The sequence below is a fragment of the Topomyia yanbarensis genome, chromosome 2 (genome assembly GCF_030247195.1).
Source record: "Topomyia yanbarensis strain Yona2022 chromosome 2, ASM3024719v1, whole genome shotgun sequence".
NCBI classification, from domain to species: domain Eukaryota; kingdom Metazoa; phylum Arthropoda; class Insecta; order Diptera; family Culicidae; genus Topomyia; species Topomyia yanbarensis.
Window position 1 is genome coordinate 409,073,186 of NC_080671.1, and position 25,290 is coordinate 409,098,475.

Here is a 25,290-nt window from a genome sequence, read left to right on the forward strand (position 1 = left end):
CATAGATTTTGGAACATTAGTTCACAAAATCAAAATATTCTGGATATTTTCTCGTGATCTATTTCACGGAACTTGAAATTTTATTCATTAATCCATTCAATCATCGTAAACTAATTCGTGATTTCTAATATATTAGTCACGATCCAATATCCGTACTCGTGAAATAGTTCACAAAATCATGAAATATTATTCATGTATTCTTGATAGCTCCACGTGTCAAAATCGAAAGTGAGCTCTAGAATAAAATATCGCGATAAAGTAAATAGAAATTACGAAAATTGGGACTATGATCTTGAAATCATGAACATAAATCACACAACTCGTGACATACATGTCAAAATCTTAACTAAGATCCTGAAATCAAGCACATAAATAAACAAACATCGTTATTCGTGACTCGAATATCACGACAACGTGAATAGAAATTACGAAAATCATGAAAATGTTCCTGAAAACATAAACATAAATCACATTACTCATGATAAAAATATCAAAAATCACGATTAAGATCCTGAGATCATGAATTTGGATCACTCTACTCGTGACTAAAATATGACGATAACGTGCATAGAAATTACGAAATTCGCGACTAAGATCCTGAAATCATGAACATAAATCCCGCTAGTCTGACAAAAAAATCCGATAGTAAACACATGACTAAAATAGCACAGGCGCGTGATGGTAAATCACCAAAATCGCGAATAACCTCCTGAAATCATGAACATCGTTTGACTGTCGGCTGTGTATTCCCCAATTATGAACAAAAATCATAACAAAATCTATACATGTTCAGGGAACAACAATAGTAACCCAACCAAACATTCGAAAGTAGCAACCGGGGCGAACAAGTTTTTTGGAAACACAAATAGTTTTATGAATACGAGGTTTATTATTCACAATTTCAGGAACTTGGTCACGATTTTCGTAAATCGTTCAGTTCACGAAAGCGTGATCTTTCGTTCATGAATTTATGAACGGATTTTTTTCCGTGCACTAGAGCCGGGACCGTAACAATAAGCTCTACTTCGACGAGCAGGATATCAATCCATTAAACAGTCTGCAGTTTGGCTCAATTGAAAAGTATTGGGCAATTATCGGGTGACAAATCACTCAATATTGGTAAGGAAAAAAAATGGTCGCTTGGGTTGACCATTGTGCGGCGGATAGAGGCGGGATTGTCAATTCCGCGAATTCATCCGAACCCCTGCTGGAATAGTTTTACATTTTTTTTATGAAAGTACAAGAAATTTTATTTTTCTTATAACAAATCAATTCTTAAAAACACGTGATTTTATGTCTTTAGTCTTAGTAAGTTTAACAATTTTAGATTCGACTGCGTCTCATCAGTATCTCGCATTGACTTAGCACCGGAGATTATCATGTCTTACTATGACTTTTAATTTAATTTAATTTTTTTTTTCGCCACTGATTACAAAAAAGCAATATGGGACGAACTATTGTGAAAGAACGTTGGTAGGTTACAAAAAGAATTGTTTTTCGATTTATGTCTTATTTATGAAACTGTAAGTATAGGGCTGCTGAAAGTTTATCTTTCTACACCAGTCGTAGCTATTTGCATGAATGCGGACTGAGCTTCTAGTTCGGGACTACATATCAAAACCGGTAGACTGAGATGGTAATATTTAAAGGCTGGGATCTGGTTGGATTGTTTACCGCCACAGCAAATCTAGTCTGAAGTTGTTTTAAAAACAAATTTAGAAAATTTTGGACGATTCAATCTACTTAATCCGTGATTAGTTATTAGATTCGAAATAGTAAACGAGTTTTCTCTCAGGAACATCGAACGATCATACCGGAGCCCGTAAAGAAGCTTGCCACGTTGACGTACAGTGCAAGACCAAATAACAGGTTCGATGTCGTGATAAGACAAAAGCAAGATTTCATCGCATAATAGCATCAATTTCATAACTAAAGAAAAAGCTGATATTCTGACAACAAAATACCAGGAAACAGCACGGGAAATGGGAAAATTCTTATCTCAATCAGAGCCATAAACCTTAATTTTTTTTAAGTTATAGGCCGGCTAAAAATAGTCTTTTCCATCATTCGTAGCAAACTGCACTGCCGCTATATATCTAACTGTTATATAACTGTTCCATAGTACAGCAATGATTTCTTCTAGGATATTTTATGACGATCCAAGACCTTCATTTTGATGATATAGTTATAGTGATTAATTCCCCTTGAAGTGAGACATTTACCACATTTTTTTCAATGTATGAAAAATAGGATGAAATCTTTAGAAATGTTAAAGAACTTGTTTTTGTGAACATTTTTACTGAAGACTAAAAATCTCTATTTTCAGTATACTCGAAGTTATTGACCGGATGTTTGTGAACGACCCCTTAAAACCTTTTTTTCGACAAAACTTCTTAATTATCGTAGATGAAGCTTAATGTTCCAGAAAGTTGTTCGTCTGGTGAAGATACTTATCTTTCTAGAAGAGATCATTGGTCTATCTCTTGTGACTTAGAAGTTATTGGGTTATGTTTGGTAAAATTTACAAAAGTTTTAAAAATAATAGCTTTTAAACGGAAAAAACGGGCAGCCAACTCTAGTTGCAATTAGAAATGCTACATTAATACTATAAATGCCCAATAGAGTTCACTTGCCTCTCGTTGTCTCCAGTAGAGTTACATGATGATTTGAAAAAACTGTTGTTTTTAAAAAAATGTCCAATATCTTCGAAAATACTCGAGGTATGAAAAATTGTGCGTAAATGAAAATTGTGTATTTTGACGATTGAAATTGACGATTGACGGTGTCATCCGAATATAACGACCTATAACATCTTAAGCATTACAACAAGAGACTTCATATATTTAGAAAAAAATATTCATGAAAGAAATCTCCACAACTCTTCCAAAGACGTCAGCTCATTTTTTTAACAAAAAAAATGAGTTTAAAATCTCACTTATAAGAGGATTAATCACGAAAATAATAGCTGCAAATGACAGTCCTAGCAATTTTTGATAAGTAGTCCGAAAACACTATTGACGTAAGCTCAGAAGTTTTCAGAAGACCATTTGAAATACTTTATATTTCAAAAAGTGCAATATAATTTAGAAAATACACAGGATAAGCCGTTGTAGTAATATAGAAAGTTGCACATTTCGATAGTTCAATCCTTTCTACAGAACCCACCGAACTTGTCAAAATTATATTTAAAAGTTGTAGTAATGAATTTGCTTTAAACTGTTCATCCACAAACAACCAGCAATAATGTTGAAGTTATTAAAGATAAAGACTTTATGTCTTCAGTAAAGTTGTTGGCAAAAGCTTGCTCTACAACTTTGACAAACACATAATTGTAATATATGCACCTGCAAGAAAGTTGTATTATATCTCTCATTTTTAGGGAAATTAATCATCAAAATAATGGCACAATATGAAAGGACTTGTAATGGTCACGAATTCCTCCGAAGACATCATTGACCGAAATCTAGCGATTTAGGCGTAATTAATAGATCGCACGATTTTGGCGAAAAAAAACACTGTACATAGGTATAAATAGGTATGAACATTTTTCATTATCAAAAATAATATGAATTTTTCTTGTTTTTGTTTGTATGAATACCAAAATTTCAATTTACAAATTTCTGATCGAAGCGATGCTCTGATTGGTTTCCGCTTATTACATGCAATTGCCTTTTTATTGAAAAATGGAAATTACTCGATGTTTCTAAGTTTAGAAAATGAATAACCTTTTTAAATTGAAAATGCGAGAGTCTGTAGTATATTCTTAAATATTGTTTTCATTGATAACAATAATGTTTACTTTCGAATTAGGGAAATTGTCAAAAACACTAAAAATAAAAACCGATTTTCAAAATTCTGACCGAAGTGACGCAATGATTGATTGCCGCTTTTCTCGTGCAATGGCATAACAAGCTTCTTTGATAAGAAATGGTATATTTTCAATGATTCTAAAATCATTAAACCAGTCATTCGTTATCGAGCACTCAGTCGAGATAGAAGTCTTTTGTCATCGGTCCGTACACTCTATAGCGACAAATAGTGTTAATCCGCGTTCAAGGTTATTTACACACTCTGCGCCTAGCTGAGGTTTCAGTATTTTTTCCCTTCTTTTGTGTTTCTGTTTCTGAGTACTGTTAGCCGGTCAGTGAAGTGAAACAGTGTTCTTCTAGTAAGCCGTCTGGATACCGTTACATACACAAGCTAAGTATTAGTTTTCGTTTCCCCTTCTTGGTTGTCTTAATAACGTGCACTGGGCAATAGGCCCGTGCAAAAATGACTTCCCCTGACGGCGGTTCATCTCAAGGTGAGATGGACGTCGAAATAAAATCGGCTCCCCGGCTCAAGGTATATCCGAGCTCGGCCACCGGGCCATTTGTGATCTTCTTTCGGACCAAAGAAAAAAAGTGTTTGAATCTGTTGCAGATTTCTCGAGTTCTGACGGATCGGTATTCGGCCGTGACAGAAATATCGAAAATTCGGCCTGATAAGCTTCGGGTGGTGGTTAACAGTTCAACTCAGGCAAACGATATTGCTGGATACGAGCCCTTTACGAGGGAGTACAGGGTGTATATTCCAGCTAGCAGGGTTGAAGTCAGTGGGGTCGTTTCCGATTCGAGTCTGAATTGCGAGGACCTGCTAAAATATGGGACTGGCTGTTTCAAAGACCCCATGCTTAAGCCAGTGAAGATACTGGAATGCAAACGTTTGCATTCAGCATCAGTCGCAGCTGACGGGAAGAAAACATACGTCAACTCAGACTCTTATCGGGTGACCTTCGCCGGCTCTGCCCTGCCCAATTACCTCCTTTTTGACAAGGTTCGTCTACCTGTTCGCCTCTTTGTGCCGCGGGTCATGAACTGTACTAATTGCAAACAATTGGGACACACAGCCTCCCATTGTAGCAATAAAGCCCGCTGTGGGAAATGCGGTGGGAATCATGCGGATGATTCCTGTGGTAGAGATGTCGAAAAGTGCCTCTACTGTGGGGGAAACCCACATGATCTCCCTTCATGTCCCGCGTACAAACAGCGCGAGGAAAATCTTAAGCGTTCCCTTCAGGGACGCTCTAAGCGATCTTTTGCAGAAATGCTTAAGATAGCTACGCCACCTGTCTCTACGAACATCTTTACCAACCTGTCTACTGACGAAGGCGACTGTGATGAACCCCAGGAGGGAACATCTTCTGCTGTGCCTAGAAGTAGTAGAAAAAGGAAGAACATTTCCTCTTCCAAGCTTCGTCGTAAAGGCCAGAAGGTGTCTCTTCATGGTCCCCCTAAAATAACTACTCAAGGAAGTACTGGTGCAAAACCGAAGCAAGTCGCTCCCGGTCTCAGTAACCTGAGCCCAGAAAAGGAGTTCCCAGCACTTCCAGGAACATCAAAAACCCCAAGTGTTCCCATATCTCAGCCAGAGAAAGAAAACAGTGCTGGCTTAATAAATTTCTCTGACATTGTGGACCGTATTCTTACAGCGTTAAACATTTCTGACCCCCTTAAAAGTATCTTGATAAGCTTTCTCCCCGCAGTAAAAACATTCTTGATGCAGTTCACTGCGAAATGGCCCCTCCTTTCAGCGATTGTATCCTTCGATGGCTAATTCATCGAACGAGGTCAAGGATTTAATCACTGTTCTACAGTGGAATTGCAGAAGCATTATCCCGAAAATCGATTCGTTTAAAATCTTACTAAATAATTTGAAATGCGATGCATTTGCCCTATGCGAGACATGGCTCACTTCAGAAATAACCCTACACTTCCACGATTTTAATATTATTCGCTTGGATCGAGAAGACTCTTACGGAGGAGTACTTTTGGGGATCAAAAAGTACTATTCTTTCAATCGGATCGACCTCCCCTCGACACCAGGCATTGAAGTTGTCGCTTGCCAAACCAGAATTAAAGGCAAAGAACTTTGCATTGCTTCCACCTACATCCCCCCTAGAGCCTCAGTTAGCCACCGACGGCTTTGCGATATTGCGGAACTCCTCCCCGCACCGAGGCTAGTTTTAGGTGACTTTAACTCCCACGGCACGGCATGGGGTTGTCTTCATGACGATAATCGATCTACCCTACTCCATGAGCTTTGCGACAACTTCAATATGACTATTTTGAATACGGGTGAAATGACACGGATTCCTGCCCCTCCAGCGCGTCCGAGCGCCTTAGATCTGTCCCTCTGCTCGACATCGCTGCGGTTAGATTGCATGTGGAAGGTAGTCTCTGATCCCCACGGCAGCGACCATCTGCCAATCGTAATTAATATTGCTAACGGTTCAGGGCCACCGAATACAATCAATGTTTCGTATGACCTCACACGAAATATTGATTGGAAGAGCTACGCGTCCGCGATATCCGAAAAAGTAGAATCGACACAAGAGCTTCCTCCGGAGGAAGAGTACGGGTTCCTGGCTGGCTTGATTCTCGATACCGCGATTCAAGCTCAGACTAAACGCGTACCAGACGCGAATTCACGCGGGCGTCCTCCCAATCCATGGTGGGACAAAGAGTGCTCAGACGTGTACGCGGAGAAGGCCGCTGCGTATAAGACCTTCCGGGACGACGGGCTGCCAGCTAGCTACCGACAATACGCGATGGCGGAAACGCGCATGAAGAGTTTGATAAAAGCCAAAAAACGTAGCTACTGGCGCCGGTTCGTCGACGGACTAACGAGAGAAACATCGATGAGCACTCTTTGGAGTACGGCCCGGCGCTTACGAAACCGAAACAGTACCAATGAGAGCGTGGAATATTCAAACCGTTGGATATTCGATTTTGCCAAGAAGGTTTGTCCGGATTCCGCCCCGGCACAGAAGATCTACCGCGCCGCGTCCCCTCACAATAATGCGAACGAAACACCGTTTTCGATGGTGGAGTTCTCACTTGCTCTCTTATCATGTAACAATAAAGCCCCAGGGCCAGACAGAATCAAATTTAACTTGTTAAAGAATCTGCCAGACTCTGCCAAGAGACGCTTGTTGAATTTATTTAATAAGTTTCTTGAGGGTAATATTGTCCCTCATGACTGGAGGCAAGTGAAGGTCATCGCCATTCAAAAACCAGGAAAACCAGCCTCCGACCACAACTCGTATCGACCGATTGCAATGCTGTCCTGTATCCGAAAGTTGTTCGAGAAAATGATCTTGTTTCGCCTCGATAATTGGGTTGAAGCAAATGGCTTACTGTCAGATACACAATTTGGTTTCCGCAAAGGCAAAGGGACGAACGATTGTCTTGCGTTGCTCTCAACAGAAATTCAAATGGCTTATGCTAGCAAAGAGCAGATGGCATCAGTTTTCCTAGATATAAAGGGGGCTTTTGATTCAGTTTCTATCAAAATTCTTGCTGAGAAGCTGCACCAGCATGGTCTTTCACCGACTCTAAACAACTTTTTGCTAAACTTGCTGTCTGAAAAACATATGCATTTTTCGCATGGTGATTTATCGACATCACGAATTAGCTACATGGGTCTTCCCCAGGGCTCATGTCTAAGCCCCCTTCTCTATAACTTTTACGTGAATGACATTGACGAATGTCTTGTCAATTCCTGCACGCTAAGGCAGCTTGCAGATGACGGTGTGGTCTCTATTACAGGTCCCAAAGCCGTCGATCTGCAAGGACCATTGCAAGATACCTTGGACAATTTGTCTGCTTGGGCCCTCCAGCTAGGTATCGAGTTCTCCACGGAGAAAACTGAGCTAGTCGTATTTTCAAGGAAGCGTGAACCAGCGCAACTACAGCTTCAATTAATGGGTCAAACTATTGCTCAGGTTTCAACTTTCAAATATCTCGGGGTCTGGTTCGACTCTAAAGGAACCTGGGGATGTCACATTAGGTATCTGAAACAGAAGTGCCAGCAAAGGATCAACTTTCTCCGTACAATAACCGGAACATGGTGGGGTGCCCACCCAGGAGACCTGATCAGGCTGTACCAAACAACAATATTGTCGGTGATGGAGTACGGGAGTTTCTGTTTCCGCTCCGCTGCGAACATACATTTCATCAAACTAGAGCGAATCCAATATTGTTGTTTGCGTATTGCTTTGGGTTGTATGCACTCGACACATACGATGAGTTTAGAAGTGCTGGCGGGCGTCCTTCCGCTGAAAAATCGATTTTGGGAACTCTCCTATCGATTGCTCATCCGATGCGATATCTTGAACCCGTTAGTAATTGCAAATTTCGAAAGGCTTATCGAGCTCAATTCTCAAACCCGATTTATGTCCTTGTACTTCGATTACATGGCACAAAATATCAATCCTTCTTCATACTATCCCAACCGTGTCAATCTCTTTCATGCTTCTGATTCAACTGTTTTCTTTGACACATCCATGAAAGACGAGATTCGTGGAATCCCGGATCACATACGCCCGCAAGTGATCCCAAGCATCTTTCATAGTAAATTTCGAGAAGTCGACTGCAACAAGATGTTTTACACCGACGGGTCAAGCCTCGACGGCTCCACTGGCTTCGGTATATTCAATCAAAACCTCACCGCCTCATTCAAACTCAATGATCCTGCTTCAGTTTACGTCGCAGAACTTGCTGCTATTCAGTATACCCTTGGGATCATTGATACTTTGCCCACCGATCATTACTTTATTGTCTCGGATAGCCTCAGCTCAATCGAGGCTCTCCGTTCAATGAAACCGAGAAAGCACATTCCATATTTTCTGGGGAAAATCTGGGAGCGCCTGCGTGCTTTGTCTGTAAGATCGTACAAGATTACCTTAGTTTGGGTTCCCTCGCATTGCTCCATTCCAGGTAATGAAGAAGCGGACTCTTTAGCTAAGGCGGGCGCTTTGCAAGGTGACATATATGAAAGACCAATTAGCTTCAGCGAATTTTTCAGTATTACTCATCAGAGAACCCTCGAAAGTTGGCAAACATCATGGAGCAATGGTGAACTGGGAAGGTGGCTACATTCGATAATCCCTAAGGTATCGACGAAACCTTGGTTCAGAGGGATGGATGTGGGTCGGGATTTCATTCGCGTGATGTCTCGGCTCATGTCCAATCACTACACGCTGGACGCACATCTCCGGCGTATTGGGCTCGTGGATAGCGGTGTCTGCGCTTGTGGCAACGGTTATCACGAAATCGAACATGTTGTCTGGGCATGTGCCGAGTACTGTTCTGCCAGATCTCAACTATTCGATTCCCTTCGGGCCCGAGGAAGATCACCCAATGTCCCGGTCCGAGATGTACTAGCAAGCCGCGATATTCTCTACATGTCCCTTATATACACGTTCCTCAAAACCATCAATATCCAAATTTAAATGCCCCTATCTTTTCTCTTATCATTCCCAGAAGTGCCCTCTTCCGCCTACCGTACCCCAACGATGGTTTGATACGACTCCAAGACGAGACAAAACATCTGTCGAATGAACCAACAACACGAGATCTACAGTACAACATCACACGCGCAGCGCGGTGTGTTCCCGATCCGTATCTGAGCCGTACTACGAAATCGTCTGGAGGAACCCCTGCCGGCTCGAGGAAAACCGCCCGGCGTCCCAATACTTGATACATCCGTTCGAATCTGTAATCCTGGCCGTTGATTCCTGATGCCGGAAACTGAAGTTTATATCCCCCCCCCCCCGTTCAGTCTTGTCCACCCTCTCTCCCATGTCTCTAATACACAGATGTATGTCTTCACCCCCTTCTCCCCTTGAATATCTTTCCAAAACTTATGTGCCCCCCTATCTTCTAGTGTTAGTTGATCAATCCATTCGAATCTGTAATCCTGGCCGTTAATTCCTGATGCCGGAAACTGAAAGTTTATATCTCACCCCCCCCCCCCCCTTCAGCCTTGTCCACCCACCCTCCCATGTCTCTGATACACAGATGTATGACTTCACCCCCTTCTCCCCTTGAATATCTTCCCAAAATTTATGTGCCCCCCTATCTTCTAGTTTTAGTTGAACAATATTTAATCTCGTTAAGAAATGCGCAACAGTACCACTACTTTAAAATAGCCCTAATTAATTCCCCTTAATCTTGAACCACTCTTTCTAGTTATCTCTAGTTAATAAGCTTGTAAAATGTTCCGCTTAGTTAATAATTATTTTTTCTACAATCTCCCTTCTAAAAATCATAAAGTGAATTACTATACAAAGAACACACAAATGACCCGTCCCCCAAATCTTACGAATATTATATTATACCCTCTTTTATATGTATAAGTTAGCTGTAGTTTTTTTTTTAGTTTTATTATATAAAACAAAATAATATTGAAATGTGTATCCCCCTAGTTTTAAGAAATTCAAAATGTAAAACAATGAAAAAATGGCACCTTTAAGCTAACGCATACGTGCCTTATCAAATAAACAAATTGAAAAAAAAAAAAAATTAAACCAGTGACTTTTATAGACTGAAACTAGTAGTCCTCTGACAGTAACATCGAACTATCAGTAATAAGTTACTTACGTCGGAAAAAAACTGTGGTCTTTAGAAATTAACATGCTTAGTTGAAGTTTTGGTCCCCTTATTTCCACATAAAACTCGAATCCAATGCGAGAACAGTCATTTTGGACTTCAAAGTCTTTGTGTGTGCGAAATAAAGACATGAAGCGTTACTTTATTGTTTGTACCAGTTGCGTAGTGAATCAGAGTCGTTGTTTCGTCGCTGGTTAGTCGAATGATTTCGATAAACCGCAATGAGACCCTATTATCCTGACTGTGATGGTCTTAGCGCCTATTTCTAGCGCTAAGACCATTGAACTCGGTAGGATCAGTTGTGATGTTTTTCCGGCCTAGAGATAAAGTGCTAAATGTTCTACAGACTTCAAAACATCTGACGGTGCGATATTTGGCCGAAATTTCAAAAGACACCCAAGATAAGCTCAGAGTAATGGTTTTTAGTCTAAAGAAAGTAAATTGTATTGCTGGAAACGAAATTCTCACAAAGGAATACCGTGTCTACACGCTCGCACAAAAAGTTGAGATCGACGATGTTGTCACCGATTCAAGTTTGTTACGTGTGTATTTTCTGGAGCAGAGGGACTAATGTTTCCCAGAGCTCAAGTCAGAAAAGGTTTTGGTTTTCAATCGATTTCATTGAGGATCTGTCCCGTAAGTATTTTGGGCTCATATCGAAAGGCTGTCGCCGAGTCTGTTTTACCAAATTACGTCCTTTTCGACAAGGTTCGCCTTCATGTCCGGCTTCCTGTACAGTGACCTATGAATTGCACTGAAAGCAAGCAATTGATACAACGGTAATACGGGGCGATTTGGCGAATACAGAGGCATGTATGGAGATGATTCTTACAGTGCAAATACAAATATACAAATTGAGCTCACTCTTCTTTGTTCTCATATCCTTAGAAGCATGCTGTTCCGCCTGTACAAAATACCATCGATAGTCTAAAGACAACACACAACATAATACAGCTTCGTCGTATAAGTCAATCAGCATGAACATCATCCACACAACTCGGTTTATTGCCGATCCGCATCAGAGCGCAAGATGTTATCATGTTTGCGAGATCGCGGCTGTAGGTGCCGTAGATGGTCGCGAAGGACTCGAGCATTTGTATGTTAACGTGTTTGTCACGTGTATGTGACTTCGCGTGTATAACTTCGATTTTGCAATCATGCGGCGTATATTTTTGTATAATCGCGCGCAGACAATGAATCTAATGCTTAATTTTTAGTGTATGATACAGATGGTAGAAGAGAATCAGTTTTTTCCCATATCACCAGAGTTCCCGGTCATGTCGCCATGGAAAGTGTTGTTTAGTGAGTATGAGCGTCATTTTGTATGAGTCCAACTGAAGGCATAAGCCTAGGCTGCCTGGATCGAGGTTAGACTTCCGGACGTGACCGTTTCATGATCGCACGAGCGGTGGGTTAAGGTTTTTGGGAATAAATTGTAAAGCATCTACTCAATGGGTTAAGAAACTTTTTTTTTATTTTGAAGATGCATGTTTTGACTTTTCAATTTTACTTTTGAAGACGAAAAGAAAAATCTCTCGCGACCTTGAAAATTCATTGACGACATTGATGTTGAAACTGCATGGTTCCCGCTTAAGTAAAGTTGTGGAAAATTGGGCAATCTGTAATCAGAAAACTCGTATTTTTTATAACCATAGTCACCATCTCTTTTATTTTATAATTTGTAAAAGTTATGTAACGATTTGTGAAAATTTCCAATATTTACGTTATGTTTTTGCCTATTAGGGACCATAAAAATGGAACAAAATGCGATTTTGCAAATCCCGCTCGAGAAAACATAGCGTATGTTTTCTGAATAATTGGAGAACAAATTATTGAAATCGTACTAGTATTTCTATGAAAAGTCTTACTTGACCGCTTAAAAACACTACTTTCGGTAAAACGCGTGTACATATAAAGTATGGTGTATAACCCGATAGTAGTAACTTACTAGATAATCTACTATACCGGGTCCGCAGAGCTCACCTTCCTCATCACGAAAATGTTCTTGGCTTTGCACAATTTTCTTTCTGTCAAATTCGGGCTTATTTTACCGCGACATCCACTTTGCGCTCAGAACGAGTTATACGTTCACTGGTGAGTCGAATAGCACATCTTTCAACTTCAATCCTAAGGTAATTCCCATCACCTCCGTTGCTGGTAAGATCGATGAAAATCCTTGGTTGAAGATACTGACTGCCAAATAAGTCACAATATTGACAGCCTACCTACCAGAAATAGTGCAAGTGTTTTGGCGCTAAGGAACAGATTTCACTATTCAGAGACTCATTGATGTTTTGGGTGTGCGCTCCTAAACATCTTTCTAATAAATCATTAGATGATAGACTTTCGTAGATCCTGACATGTTCGAAAGTTTCTAAAGTTCCTTATACTTCAGCCTGACGCCACTTGCACCAACTGTTCGAGGATTTTCGTTCGATGACGAGCAGTGTTCGAGGGAAGCCCAGATTGCATTTCGCATTTGTTCTACAGAATTTGAGTTTCTCCGAATCGCCAGCCTCTAAAATTTTGTTGGCTGGCCGATTGATGTGTCAACTTTCCCTTTCTTTTCCCCGCCGATTTGTTTTATTTCTTCAGTTTTCGTAATCTCGTTCGCATACCCTTCTCAACATGTCCGACGCATTCTTTCTTCCGTACGATTATCTCGTCCAAAAAAAACCGATTTAATCCACCTAGCAGTGAGATGATACATTTCTTACACATATCACTGTTGGATCATTCATTAGTTTGCAGAACTCATGTGAAGTAGTAAATTAAAATTATAAAATACACGAATCAAATTATATTAGCCTAATTAATGAAAATTTAGACTATATTTAGAAATAAGTATAAGATTAATAGAATAAATTGACTCAAACTAGCAAATTGAATGAAATAAATAAATCGAATGACTGAACCTGAAATGAATAAAATTAATGATATAAACAAAATGAATTAAATGAATCAAATGAATCAAATGAATCGAATGAATCAAATGAACCAAATGGATCAAATTAATCAAATTAATCATATTTATCAAATTAATCAAATGAATCAAATGAATCAAGTGAAGCAAATGAATCAAATGAATCAATTTAATTTAAGGGCTCAAATGAATAAAATGAACAAAGAAAATAAAATGAATGAAAAATAAATTAAATGAATAAATGAAACAAACGAACCAAATAAACAAAATGAAGTGAATTGACGAAATGAATAAAAAAGAAGAAAATGCATTAATTGAAATGATAAATTAATCGATGTTGTAAGGTTATAATTTAATAAAAAAAAATTGTGTCAAAATAATTATTTTGATGAAATGAATAAAACTGAAAAAAATAGTCAGGTTAATAAAATGTTCTTCATTTTGAACAAAATGTATGAACTGGAACAAATGAATAGAACGCATTGAATGAAAACAGTGAATAAAATAAGTGAAATGAATGATATGACTAAAATGCACGAAATGAATAAACTGATCAGAGTGAATCCAAATGATGAAACGAATAAAGTAGATTAAATGAACGCAGATGAACAAAATTAATAAAAAGATGCTGAATGAAACAATTAATTAAAATGCAATGATCATTTAAAGTTAAAGTTAAAAAGCATTTTTGAATAAAATAAGAAAATAGATAATCCAGATTGTACGAATTTGAGAAACATTGCATCAGAAAGATATGAAATGATTTTGAAAATTTTATCTTCCGAGAAAAGGTTAATTAATATACAATGGGATTTCTAGGGCTTCTATCCTTTTTTTGTTTTAGTCTTTTCGTTTTCACGCTTCTTTACTTGACGGCGTCGTTTTAAGATTATTTAGTGTTTCAACATTATTGATGGACCTTAATTAGTTATCAGGAACCTGGAACGTTCAATTTGCTTTGGAATTCAAAGTTTACTTTTTGGTCACATATTCCCGAAAAAAATTGTGCAGAATAGAATTTGCTGGTCCAGTAATTTAACGTGCAATTGAATATAGTAAAGTGAGACAAGGTCACATGACACATTCTTTCGTGACGTTTACAACGATTTGCCGGATCTTCATTTGACAAATGTCATAACTTCGTCAAATGAACGCCTACATCAAAACTTCTAACAGTTTCGGAAAGAAGACAAAATCTCACGAAAGCCCTTTGAACAGAGAGCAAAAGATTGAGATTCGCAAAAGAGACAAGTAGATATTTCAAAGTTTTCATTTGAATTAAAATAAATAGTGTGAAGTGTCTAGGCTATGTCGATAGCATAAAAGGCGTGCATTCAGTTGATTATAATGCAGTCTCTTTCCAGTCATCCTTATAGCTTGCATATTGTTTTGTTCGGAATTATCGTTCAGGAAATATGAATAAATAAGCCCTGTACAATCCAATACTGTGAAAAAGAAATGGTTCAAACTGTCAGGATGGCAAAAATGTAGTCAGATCAACTATCTATCCAATGCATAAACTGTAAGCCTCGCTAATTTACTTGTACAGTATGGAAAGCTCGAACGAAACGTGGTATTACCCAATACCTCACTACTAATTGTGACTTCCATTGAAACATCAATTGGAGTGTACTCAGTATAGAGCAGATATGGACGACGATAAGTTAGAAGACACCTTGTACTTGCATCCCCCATTGAGAGTGGGGACTTTGGGAGACTTCTTTTCTCGGATCTAATTCGTGGATATTTTGGGGCTTTGATCCTTTATTTTTCATGAAAGTTCATACCAATACAATGTATGTGCATTTTATAATATCATAATAAATCATCATAAAAAAGGTGTTCTTAGTTTTCACATGATATATTTGAGCATATGTTTTATTCAAAATTCAATAGAGATACGAAGAGTTGAAATATCGAACGTGGAATGTCCCAGCTTCCAGTTAAGCCACATATTTTTTTGAGATAGCCCTGAATTTCCTTTATTATAGTGTTTATTCAAGCTTTGAATAGAACTGAATTAAATTTGCGTTGATGTAGTTTTCGATGGTCACCTGTCTACCCATAGTGCAACGTTTCGAAATACCAATTTCACCTTGAAAATAGATATAGTTTTCCAATAAGGCAAATATTTTGCAAATTTTCTCGGACTACAAATATTTTATTTGACATATAGGATGTATTATTAAACTTGTTTCCCCGAGTCTCTTGTACACTAAAATGCAAAGAAAATAATAACAGACAAAAAATAGATTTGTTACTATGTTTTAATTGCCGCAAGGTTCTACTGTATCGATTTTGTTGGCTATTTTCGGCAAATTTGAGACTAAGAGAAACACGAAAGCAATGAAATTGAAAGACGGATAGGTATTCGGCGTCGGCGTCGGCGGTAAAACGTGATGATGAGTTATGTTCTACCATAGACTATGCGGTAGACTTGGGTGCTACGCCCAACTCCAACTCCCTTATTTATATAGGTATATTATGCGATATATTGATTCCTTACATCCTTATTGTAAATAATGTAAGAAGTGATTTTGCGCCATAACCAATATAATCTAAATTTTGCAAAGTGCTAAATTTTTGCTAGAGTTTTGGGATTCAAAAATACAGTTTCTTTCGGTGATGCCACGAGTATAATTGTATGAGAAGTCTTTTATCTCACTACTAGGTGAATTACTTGATGATCTGTATAGTTATATACCATCCAATATTTACTTCACTATTGAACGCAACGCCTAATCCAAGGAATAAATACATGAACTCTAGAAAAAAATTCACTATGAATGCATTATTTTGTTTTTGAAGTGAACTTACATATTGATTTTTGAGAAATAGTTCAATTATTATATAGGTAATTCACAAAATGTCTTCAAAATCGAATTCCTTGAATCACGTAGATGTGTTTTCATACCCCGATATTCAAAATCGGTTTAGTTTTGCCCCTAAAACACCAGTAAAGCAATGCTCTATATGAAACGGTCTCCTTTTTAATTAGTGAAAATTGGTAAGCGAGGAATAGAAATACAAAATGTTTAATATCTCTTTTGCTCGTGAACGGATTTTGACAATATATAGCTTGATAGAAAGGCATTTTTACAAGGTTTCTAATTATGTGCAGGACAACGTTGCTTTGTTTGAAAGTTATTTACTAAAAACCTGCAATGTTTTGACAAAATGACATATATCTCAGAAAGTAAACAACATATCGAAAATCAAAAATAATAGTGTCAAATGAGCACGTTAGGCCTTTCGTTTGCAACTAGTTTCATTAGGATCGGTTCAGCCATTGCTGAGATAATTACATGACATTTTGTACATACATACATACACACATACACACACACATACAGACATTGTCTCAATTTGTCGAGCTGAGTCGATTGGTATATGAGACTCGGCCCTCTGGGCCTCGGAATAAGTTTTCAAAATTTCAGCGAATCCTATACATTTCTTTTGTAAGAAATGTAAAAACAAGAAACCATTCACAGACACTCACCACATATACATAAACCGTCAGGAATGGACCGGTGAATTTTTTAAACATTGATTTTTCCAAAGACAAGATTTTTCCAAAGCCATCCTGGTGCGCTGCGCTTAGTATCTCAGAAACGGCCGGAGATGGGTACCTTTCGGTTCCCAGAAATATGCCAAAGAATATCACTTTTACCAAATCCTTTCTATGGCGTATTCTCAGATACATATAGATTGAAATTAAACAAAGAAAAAAAATCGATTTTTTGAAACCATGAGAGTACAAGAAACCCTTAACCCTTTTTTGGTGGTATCCAACACGGAAAACAGTAATTATGTGAAAGAAATCACCCCAGAGGCAGGATTCGAACCTGCAGCTCTTGGGACTCCGGCCCAATGCACAAACTCTTATGCTAACCCTGGGCTATGATGACGCCAAGGAAGAACACATGATTATCGCATTGACGACAGTGATTCGACCACAACCTCTAAAGCTAACACACACAGCCTCTATAGATCACACACACCGCTCCACTCTAAACATATACATATTTTTGAAAATAGTATCACAGAGTCCAGAAAGACAGGTATTCTACCATCTTTTCCGAAAAACCTGTGTAAGCATTTAAATAAAAATACGTTGAAAATTATCAAAGCACACAGGTTCCCATGCATGAATCGCTGTATCCAAGTTTGCATGCAAGGACCGTATAGCGATTGCTGGCTTATCGTAGCGCCGGCTAGCGGTAAGTTGCTACTTGCTGATGACATTTCACATTGAAAGCTTTACTTGGATGTCTGTTCTCAGTAATAGTATTACGGAGACGCCTAGTCGCTTATAAATATTCTTACAAACTAACAACTTTACATTATTGAAAAATAGATTATTTATGCTAGTTTTGTAGACCATTTCTGCTATTAGATTAGATTGGCTATTATTATTTCAATAATCTATATGTTGCAATGAAAATTCCACATACAGTGTAAATTCGAAGAACTGCTTATAATGCAAAAGATAATTGACGGAAAATAAAAATTATTGTTATTATCTGATAATAAAACAATAAGAGGTCTAAGCGAGCTATGAACATTTGTCTCAAATGAAGAAAAGCAGGTTAAGCATGACCTTCTCTTTTCCCCACTCAATTAAACATTCGGTCCAATTTTTGACATCCAGTGCACGAAATCGTGATTTTTTTCGTGGATTTATATTTACGAACGGATTTTTTCCATGCAATGACTGTCGTTGGGACTGTGGAAATTCGCATTACATGATATGTGTCAAGGTGGATTATGATTTGGCGAATAGAAATTAATACCCTAAAAACAATCATAGAACAAAAGACATTGTTTCCACATTGAACAACGCAGACGTCACTATCCGTTTCCATTCGAGATTCGAGACGTCCTGGGAACCCACCCATGGAATTTATTGGGAATGCTGCACTGACTTGCAGCCGAGAATAGTATGTCAAGTTCCTAAGGACAAGGATCTCACATGTCTGAGCTCCATAATCTTCAACATCAGACTTCGCAAATCATTTATGGATAAGGCCAACACCATTTAAACACATGGGCACCACTTCAATTTTTCGATTTACTGAAGTTCCGAGCAGTTTTGCGTATTGCAGTCTTTGGGCACAAAATTAATTTTGATATAAAAGAGATAGTCGAGCAATGACCAATTAACAGAATGATTTCAAAAGCAATTCTTTTGGTGGTGGCATCAACCATCGGCAATCAGTTCACTCAGATATCACTGGACTCTGTTGAGTCGATCAACTTCTCTCAGTGTATTACCAGAATGTGCGAGGACTGTAAACGAAAAAGCAAGCATTTTCGCTGGATCTCTTCTCCAGTGATTGCGACTTCGTCGTTCTCACCAAGACCTGACTATACGGTGACGAATCAACTTCAAAGAAAGCTGAACACTGTGATATATTGCTGCGCTCGCAGGCACATATATTTCAAACTAATAACATTAACCTGGCTGTCCTAAAAATAATAACAAAGCACCAATAAGTTCTTTGCAATTTGCTGATTTTTGTTTCTCCGTACAGTATTACACACCGAAGGCAAAAAATGGCATTAACTATAAAGGGATCTGCTAAAATGATCCTCACGAAAAATTTTGAAAGTACAAGATTGAACTTGAATTTGGATGTTGTGGTATCATAAGGCATAACACCTCAAAATAAAAAAAAAGTCTAGCGCAATTTTGAAGAAGAGTTGAATTTCTCTAAAAAATACCAACTCATTTTTAAACAGAATCAGAATAAATCTGCTTTCTATCTGATTAAAGACAATAACAGACCCCAAGTTACCCGTTAAATCCCGCGAAAGAACCAAATTAAACTGGATGATGCGCCAGAATATGTCTACAAACAAATCATTCGTTCCCCCTGCGCGGGTACTTACCTCCTCTCGAGTAGCGATAGAGCGCCTCGTAGAAAAGCTGCACCAGCTGATCCCCGTTCATGGGTGCTATCAGCGGCGTTTGAATAGCGGTCGTTGTCCCGCTGGGAGCCGGTGATCCCGGCACCGGTATCGGTCCAGCCACCCCAGCAATCATCGGAGCACCCACAATCACATTCGCACTTGCTACATTGGCATTGCTATTACCACTAGAACCACTAGCAGCTCCGATCCCACTGCCAGTGCCGGCACTAACATTTCCGGTACCCGCCGGGGGCAACCCATTCCCATGCTGACGAGCACTTTCGTCTTCTTCGGGCTGCAGAAACGGTATTGCCATCTCGACAAAGTATGTGTTTTTGATATTGTAAATAAAATTCTTCCCGTGTGAAACACACCCACTCAGAAACACTTGGAACAGTTTAGGTCCAGAGGATAAACTCTTCCCGTCGTATCACGAATGCAACGTCTCTAGCGACAGTTGTGCAGATCATCCAGCGTAATCTTAATCGGGACTTTTCATAAATTGATGAAAATTCATTTTTATGTAAACTTCACAACGCACCCAAGACAATTGCACTCAATTGTTATTGCTCACGTTTTGTTTCGTTTTTTTTAGTTGCTGCTGTCACTGCAATTGCACTTCTTCAGCCCCGGTTGATCTCAATTGATCTCAATGAATCAATTGCATCCACTATCACTGCGGTTGCACATGCGACGGGTTGGGCTTTTTTCTCTTGTTTAGATTGCACAATTCAACCCGTGCGTGAGCTTCCTAGAACTCTCACTCGTCTTGCACGTGTACACGATCGGCCAAAAAACCCGAACAACTTTCCTGAAGCACTGCAGAACGGCTTCGAACGTGACTGTTTAGCTTTTTCCAATCTCGATCCTAACGAAACTACTACGATCCGATAGTCAGCACACTTCACACCTTGAGATCTTGGCCTCTTCTCTGGCCCCAAGAAGGAAGCCACTAGAACCGTAGAAGAATCCTGCAAGAATCGGAAGACACAGAGAACACAGAAACGGCGCGTTTCGTTTCCCTTTTGTCCGATCGGTTTTGGAGCCCAGCTACACACGCGCGAGGAGGAAAAATTCTAAATCACGTCTAAATCGTCGCACAGTAAAGGCACCACTGACTGGCGGGGACTGAGCCGCTTGCTAGCCGTCCTCGTCTCGTTCGTAGAGACGGCGGCGATCGCGCAGTTCGAGTGCATTATTATTGTATCGCATCGCAGCAGCAGCAGGCTGTGTGTTGTTTGTGTTTTGGTTTGTTCTTTCGCATTCTCTCGTCGTAGAGGTAGCCTACCAAAGGCTACGCGGCTTAAGTTCCCATATGCAGTCGATCGCGGGAGCAGTACAGCTTCATTCGCTCTCTGCTTTGCTGTGGTGTGTGCAGGGTGTGAGAGATGTAAACATAAGGCACTCGTTGTGCTCGGATTGAGTGCCAGATGGTTGTGCGGCTGTGACGAACGTAAAGGAAACAAATCCAGCTAATGATCGTAGCTGAGTGTGCTTCGGACAGTGTGGCCAAATGGAACAGGTTTACTAGACTTCGCTTGATAGTTGTGCAATGTAGAAAGATGTGAGAGAATAATTGCGATTTATTCTAATGATGCCTCTTCACGTTATTGTAGAATGTATTATAATGTACGCTAGAAATGTTGAAAGTAAGTATAAAAGCATATTTAGAGTTGATTTGTATATTTTAATTCAAGTATCAAACTAAGTAAACCGTAAAGCAGCCGTAGGTCCAAATCAAAATGAAAAAAACGGAAATTAAATTAAACAGTTTGGTGAGTAAAGCGAGATTTAGTAAGAAACGAAATTTCTTAGCCTAAGTCAAGGACAAACGAATTAAAACTCAGGTAGAAACACTTCCAAATTAACGAGTCATTTGAAAATTGTTATTTTGTAATTTATTTAGCTGTCATTCTTTTTTCTCAATAGGGCGCAAACCGACCTCGTCGTTTCATACCAACAGATACGACATAATCCAAATGATGCATTACATTATTTATATAGCTGTATATATAAATAACATCCTAAAATGACACATGTTATCTAATATTAAAACAACAAGTCAATGTTTGTATGTATATGATTTATAGACTCCCAAACGGCTTAACCGATTACCGTCAATATTTATACATAGTAGGCATTTGTTATGGAGCGTGTTTATGGGCTATTGGTTGGGGATTATCTGCCCGCTAGATAGCGCTTCGGAACAAATTGTGTTTACCTTATATTTCATTGAAACGCGCGATGGGTATTAGCTAGTTATATATAAAATTACCGGTCAAGTTTTCAAAAGAACACTGTATAGACGTTTGAGGGAAATACTGGACAAGTTAAAATCAAAGGACCAGGCATTGTAATTTTCTCTCACTCACGCGAGAAGAAGATTATCCGATGCCCTACTTTTCCGATATAAGATGAGTCGCAAAATTCTCCGTCTCCACAAATAGCGTGAGAATATTTTCCGGATTAAATTTATTTCATTTTTTCCTTCTCACCGGAGAAGGTGGTAATATTTTTATTTCGTGGAAATCAATAAAACGTCAAAATATACACCTAATTTCAAAGAAAAGCGGCAAAGAAGTCTATAGTATAGACTTGTTTTTTCGTGTTTTGCAATAGCGACAGGAATGCAGTGAGCGCAAAAAGTATACCGTGATAAACTCATTCAATCATTCTCCGGCGGTTTTATTTATTCGGAGAAATAACAACTTGTATTTATCCGGAGAAGTTGTGTGAGTGCCAATAACTTTTCATGTGAAATTGTGAGTTTTTGTTGTCGCAGTAGCAAATTATCCGGAAGCATTTACTCATATGAACAATAAATGCAATGCATGCAAAGGACGTGTAAAATTGGATGAAAATTTTGCACATGCTTGCCATCGGTTCGTTGCATCCATATTTTGTCCTGGTATGGGTAAAATGAGAAAAGAGTAGGACCGGAGCATCATTTAATGTTAATGTTGAATTAGCTAAGGAGGCAGGGATAGTCTATATTATCCAAGAATAAGTCGATTATGAATATTGCTTTTGAGACGTTGCGCCGATCGCTGAATGTTTCAAGATCAATCAGGTTGCAACGGTGCTCAAAACTCGGGAGATTTATTGGATCTCTCCAAGGCAACTATCGTAGAGAAATGCGATAAAAAATTTACGTTGCTCTGCCTCAATGCGCTGCACTCCGTTGTGGTAAAAAGCGACCAAACGACTGCCGACTGCTGCAGTAACGAGCGAACAAGGGCGACATACAACGCCTTCAAGCAATGGATGTTTTTAAAGGATTCGAATTGGATCCTAACAGCGAATAATGGAATATGATATGATTCCTTTCACGAGTGAAGGTGACAGTTGCGACCTTCTACTTGGATGGTCACTAAAGTGCCCAGAAAAAATAATGAATTTTTGAAAACTCACTCGGCCCACCCCTGAGTCGATTCCTAGTCACACCAGGAGTACTTGCTCCAAATTTGAAGCGAATCGGACAAGTCTAGCTACCGGACCAACGTGCTTGAAGTTTGTATGGGATTTTTCGACGATTTACATTGAGAAAACCCACTAGCTAGCATTTTCACCGCTAGGTGGCACTGTATGCATCGTATTATCACTGTAAGTGAAAATTAGAAAGATAATTTAATTGTCTACAACTTTGTCGAAGACTGCTAGTGAATCTGGCTTTGTTGAAAGAAGTTATTAAACTTTTTGTGAAGTGATGTCTGAGTCAGTTTTGCATGGGGCTTAGCAGTACGTGGTAGTATATCAGTACTAGGTTCTAACAAACTGAACATTTTTGTAGAATAATGGTTAGATTTAGCTGAATAGTATGTTCGGAAGAATTGCAGTACATAACACGAGTTAAATTTTGGTTAGAAAATTTTAGTTCCACCTGTGACCGCAAAGATGGCGGCAATACTAACTTTTCAACGGAGAGAGATATAATATCAAGATGTTTGGCAAAATTACTGAAAAAATCTTGTTCTACAACTTTGTAGAAGACACCTTATTTCTATCTCTCTCCGTTGAAAAGTTAGTGTTGGCACCATCTATGCGGTCACAGATGGAACTAAAGTTTTCTAACCAAAACATAACTCGTATTATGTACTACAATTCTTCCGAACACACTAGTGAGCTAAATCTAACCATTATTCCATAAAAATGTTTAGTTTGTTAGAACCTAGTACTGATACACTACCATGCACTGCTAGGCCCCATGCAAAACTGACTCAGACATCACTTCGTTATAAGTTTAATAACTTTTCTTGTTCGAGTCGGATCGCTTTGCAGTCTTCAACAAAGTTGTAGATAATAGAATTATCTTCTTAAGTTTCACTTTTGGTGATAATCTGATGTATACTCCCTAGCGGTGAAAATGTTCGCAAGTGGGTTTTCTCCATGTAAATTTTCGAAAAATCCCATACAAACTTCAAGCACGTTGGTCCGGTAGCTAGACTCGTTCGATTTGGCTCAAATTTGGAGCAGACACTCCTGGTGGGACTAGGAATCGACTCAGGGGTGGACCGATGGGGGTCATTTTTTTCTGTCACTCTAATGGTCAGAATACCACCCTTGGGCACTGAGTCAGCTAACATTACTATATTTATTGTCATTTTTTGTTTTACGTGTACATAAGTAACAACACACGGTCCCCGTTACGTGTTTGACGAAGCCTGTTCTTTGTGTACCCCGGTAAAAATATTGTTTGTAAATGTCTAAGTAAAGCTTAAATGTCACACCGGTTATTCCTCCATGGTTACATGCTTGTGTTTCGTTTAAGTTTTGATTTTTTTGAGTTAGATTTTGTTATTTATTCATTTATTTATTTATTCATTCGTTCACTTCTGTTATTTATTTATTTAATTATTACTATGTATTTATTTACTTAATTATTTATTTTGTATATACACTCTTGATTTATATTTAAACATTCATTATTACAGTAAGATTCCGTTTTTTGCAACAAATGGGTTCCGTTTTTGGCAACTTTTTGTTCATAATAAATCTTTTGAAAAATGTTCAATATAATATAATATAATATAGTTGAACTCTGGCAGAACAATACTCGGCGTATTCTGCCACAAGCGGAGATACTACTATTTGTCGGAGATGAGCGTGTAACGTGTAGTGATTAGACATGATCCGAGACATCACACGAATAAAATCCCGATCCACATCCATTCCTCTTAACCAAGGTTTCTTTGATACCTTTGGAATAATAGAATGGATCCTCCGTCTTAGCTCTCCATTGCTCCAAGATGTCTGCTAACTTTCTAGCGTCCTCTGACGAGAGATAATGAAAAATTTATTGATGCAGACTAATATTTCGTACATGTCATCTTCTAAAGGGCCCGCCTTAGCTAAACAATCCGCTTCTTCATTACCTGGGATGGAGCAATTCGAGGGAACCCAAACTAAGATAATCTTGTACGATCATACAGACAAAGCACACAGGAGCTCCCACATTTTCCCCAGAAAATATGGGATGTGCTTTCTAGGTTTCATCGAACGGAGAGATTCTATTGAGTTGAGGCTGTCCGAAACATTAAGGTTATGATCGGTGGCTTAATTATCAATAATCTAAATAGCAGCAAGTTCTGCGACGTAAACTGGAGCAGGATCATTGAGTTTTAATGAGGTGGTAAGGTTTTGCATGAATATACCGAATCCAGTGGAGCCATCGAGACTCTTCCCGTTGGCGTAAAACATCTTGATGCAGTCGACTGATCGAAATTTGCTATGAAAGATATTTGGGATCCCCTGCGGCCGTATATGATCCGGATTCTCGTCCTTCATGAATGTGTCGAAGAATACAGTTGAATCAGAAGCATGAGGGAGATTGACACGGTTGGGATAATATGAAGAAGGATTTATATTTTGTACCATATAATCGAAATACAAGGACATAAACCGGGTTTGAGAATTGAGCTCGACAAGCCTCTCGAAATTTGTAATTACTAACGGGTTCAAGATATCGCATCGGATGAGTAATCGATATGAGAGGTCCCAAAAGCAATACGCAATCAACAATAT

The 25,290-nt window shown here is 38.8% G+C and overlaps 1 protein-coding gene across 1 annotated transcript in view; it reads right to left on the reverse strand.

The window, feature by feature from the left end:
* LOC131685050 (secreted protein C-like) overlaps window positions 1–20,425 on the reverse strand; it is a 310,844-nt gene extending 290,419 nt beyond the window's left edge. The window contains exon 1 of the mRNA XM_058968439.1: window positions 19,249–20,425. Within this exon, the coding sequence (XP_058824422.1) occupies window positions 19,249–19,585 (337 nt within the window). The 5' untranslated portion in view covers window positions 19,586–20,425. The remainder of the gene's footprint in view (window positions 1–19,248) is intronic.
* Between the last annotated feature and the right edge of the window lie 4,865 nt (window positions 20,426–25,290).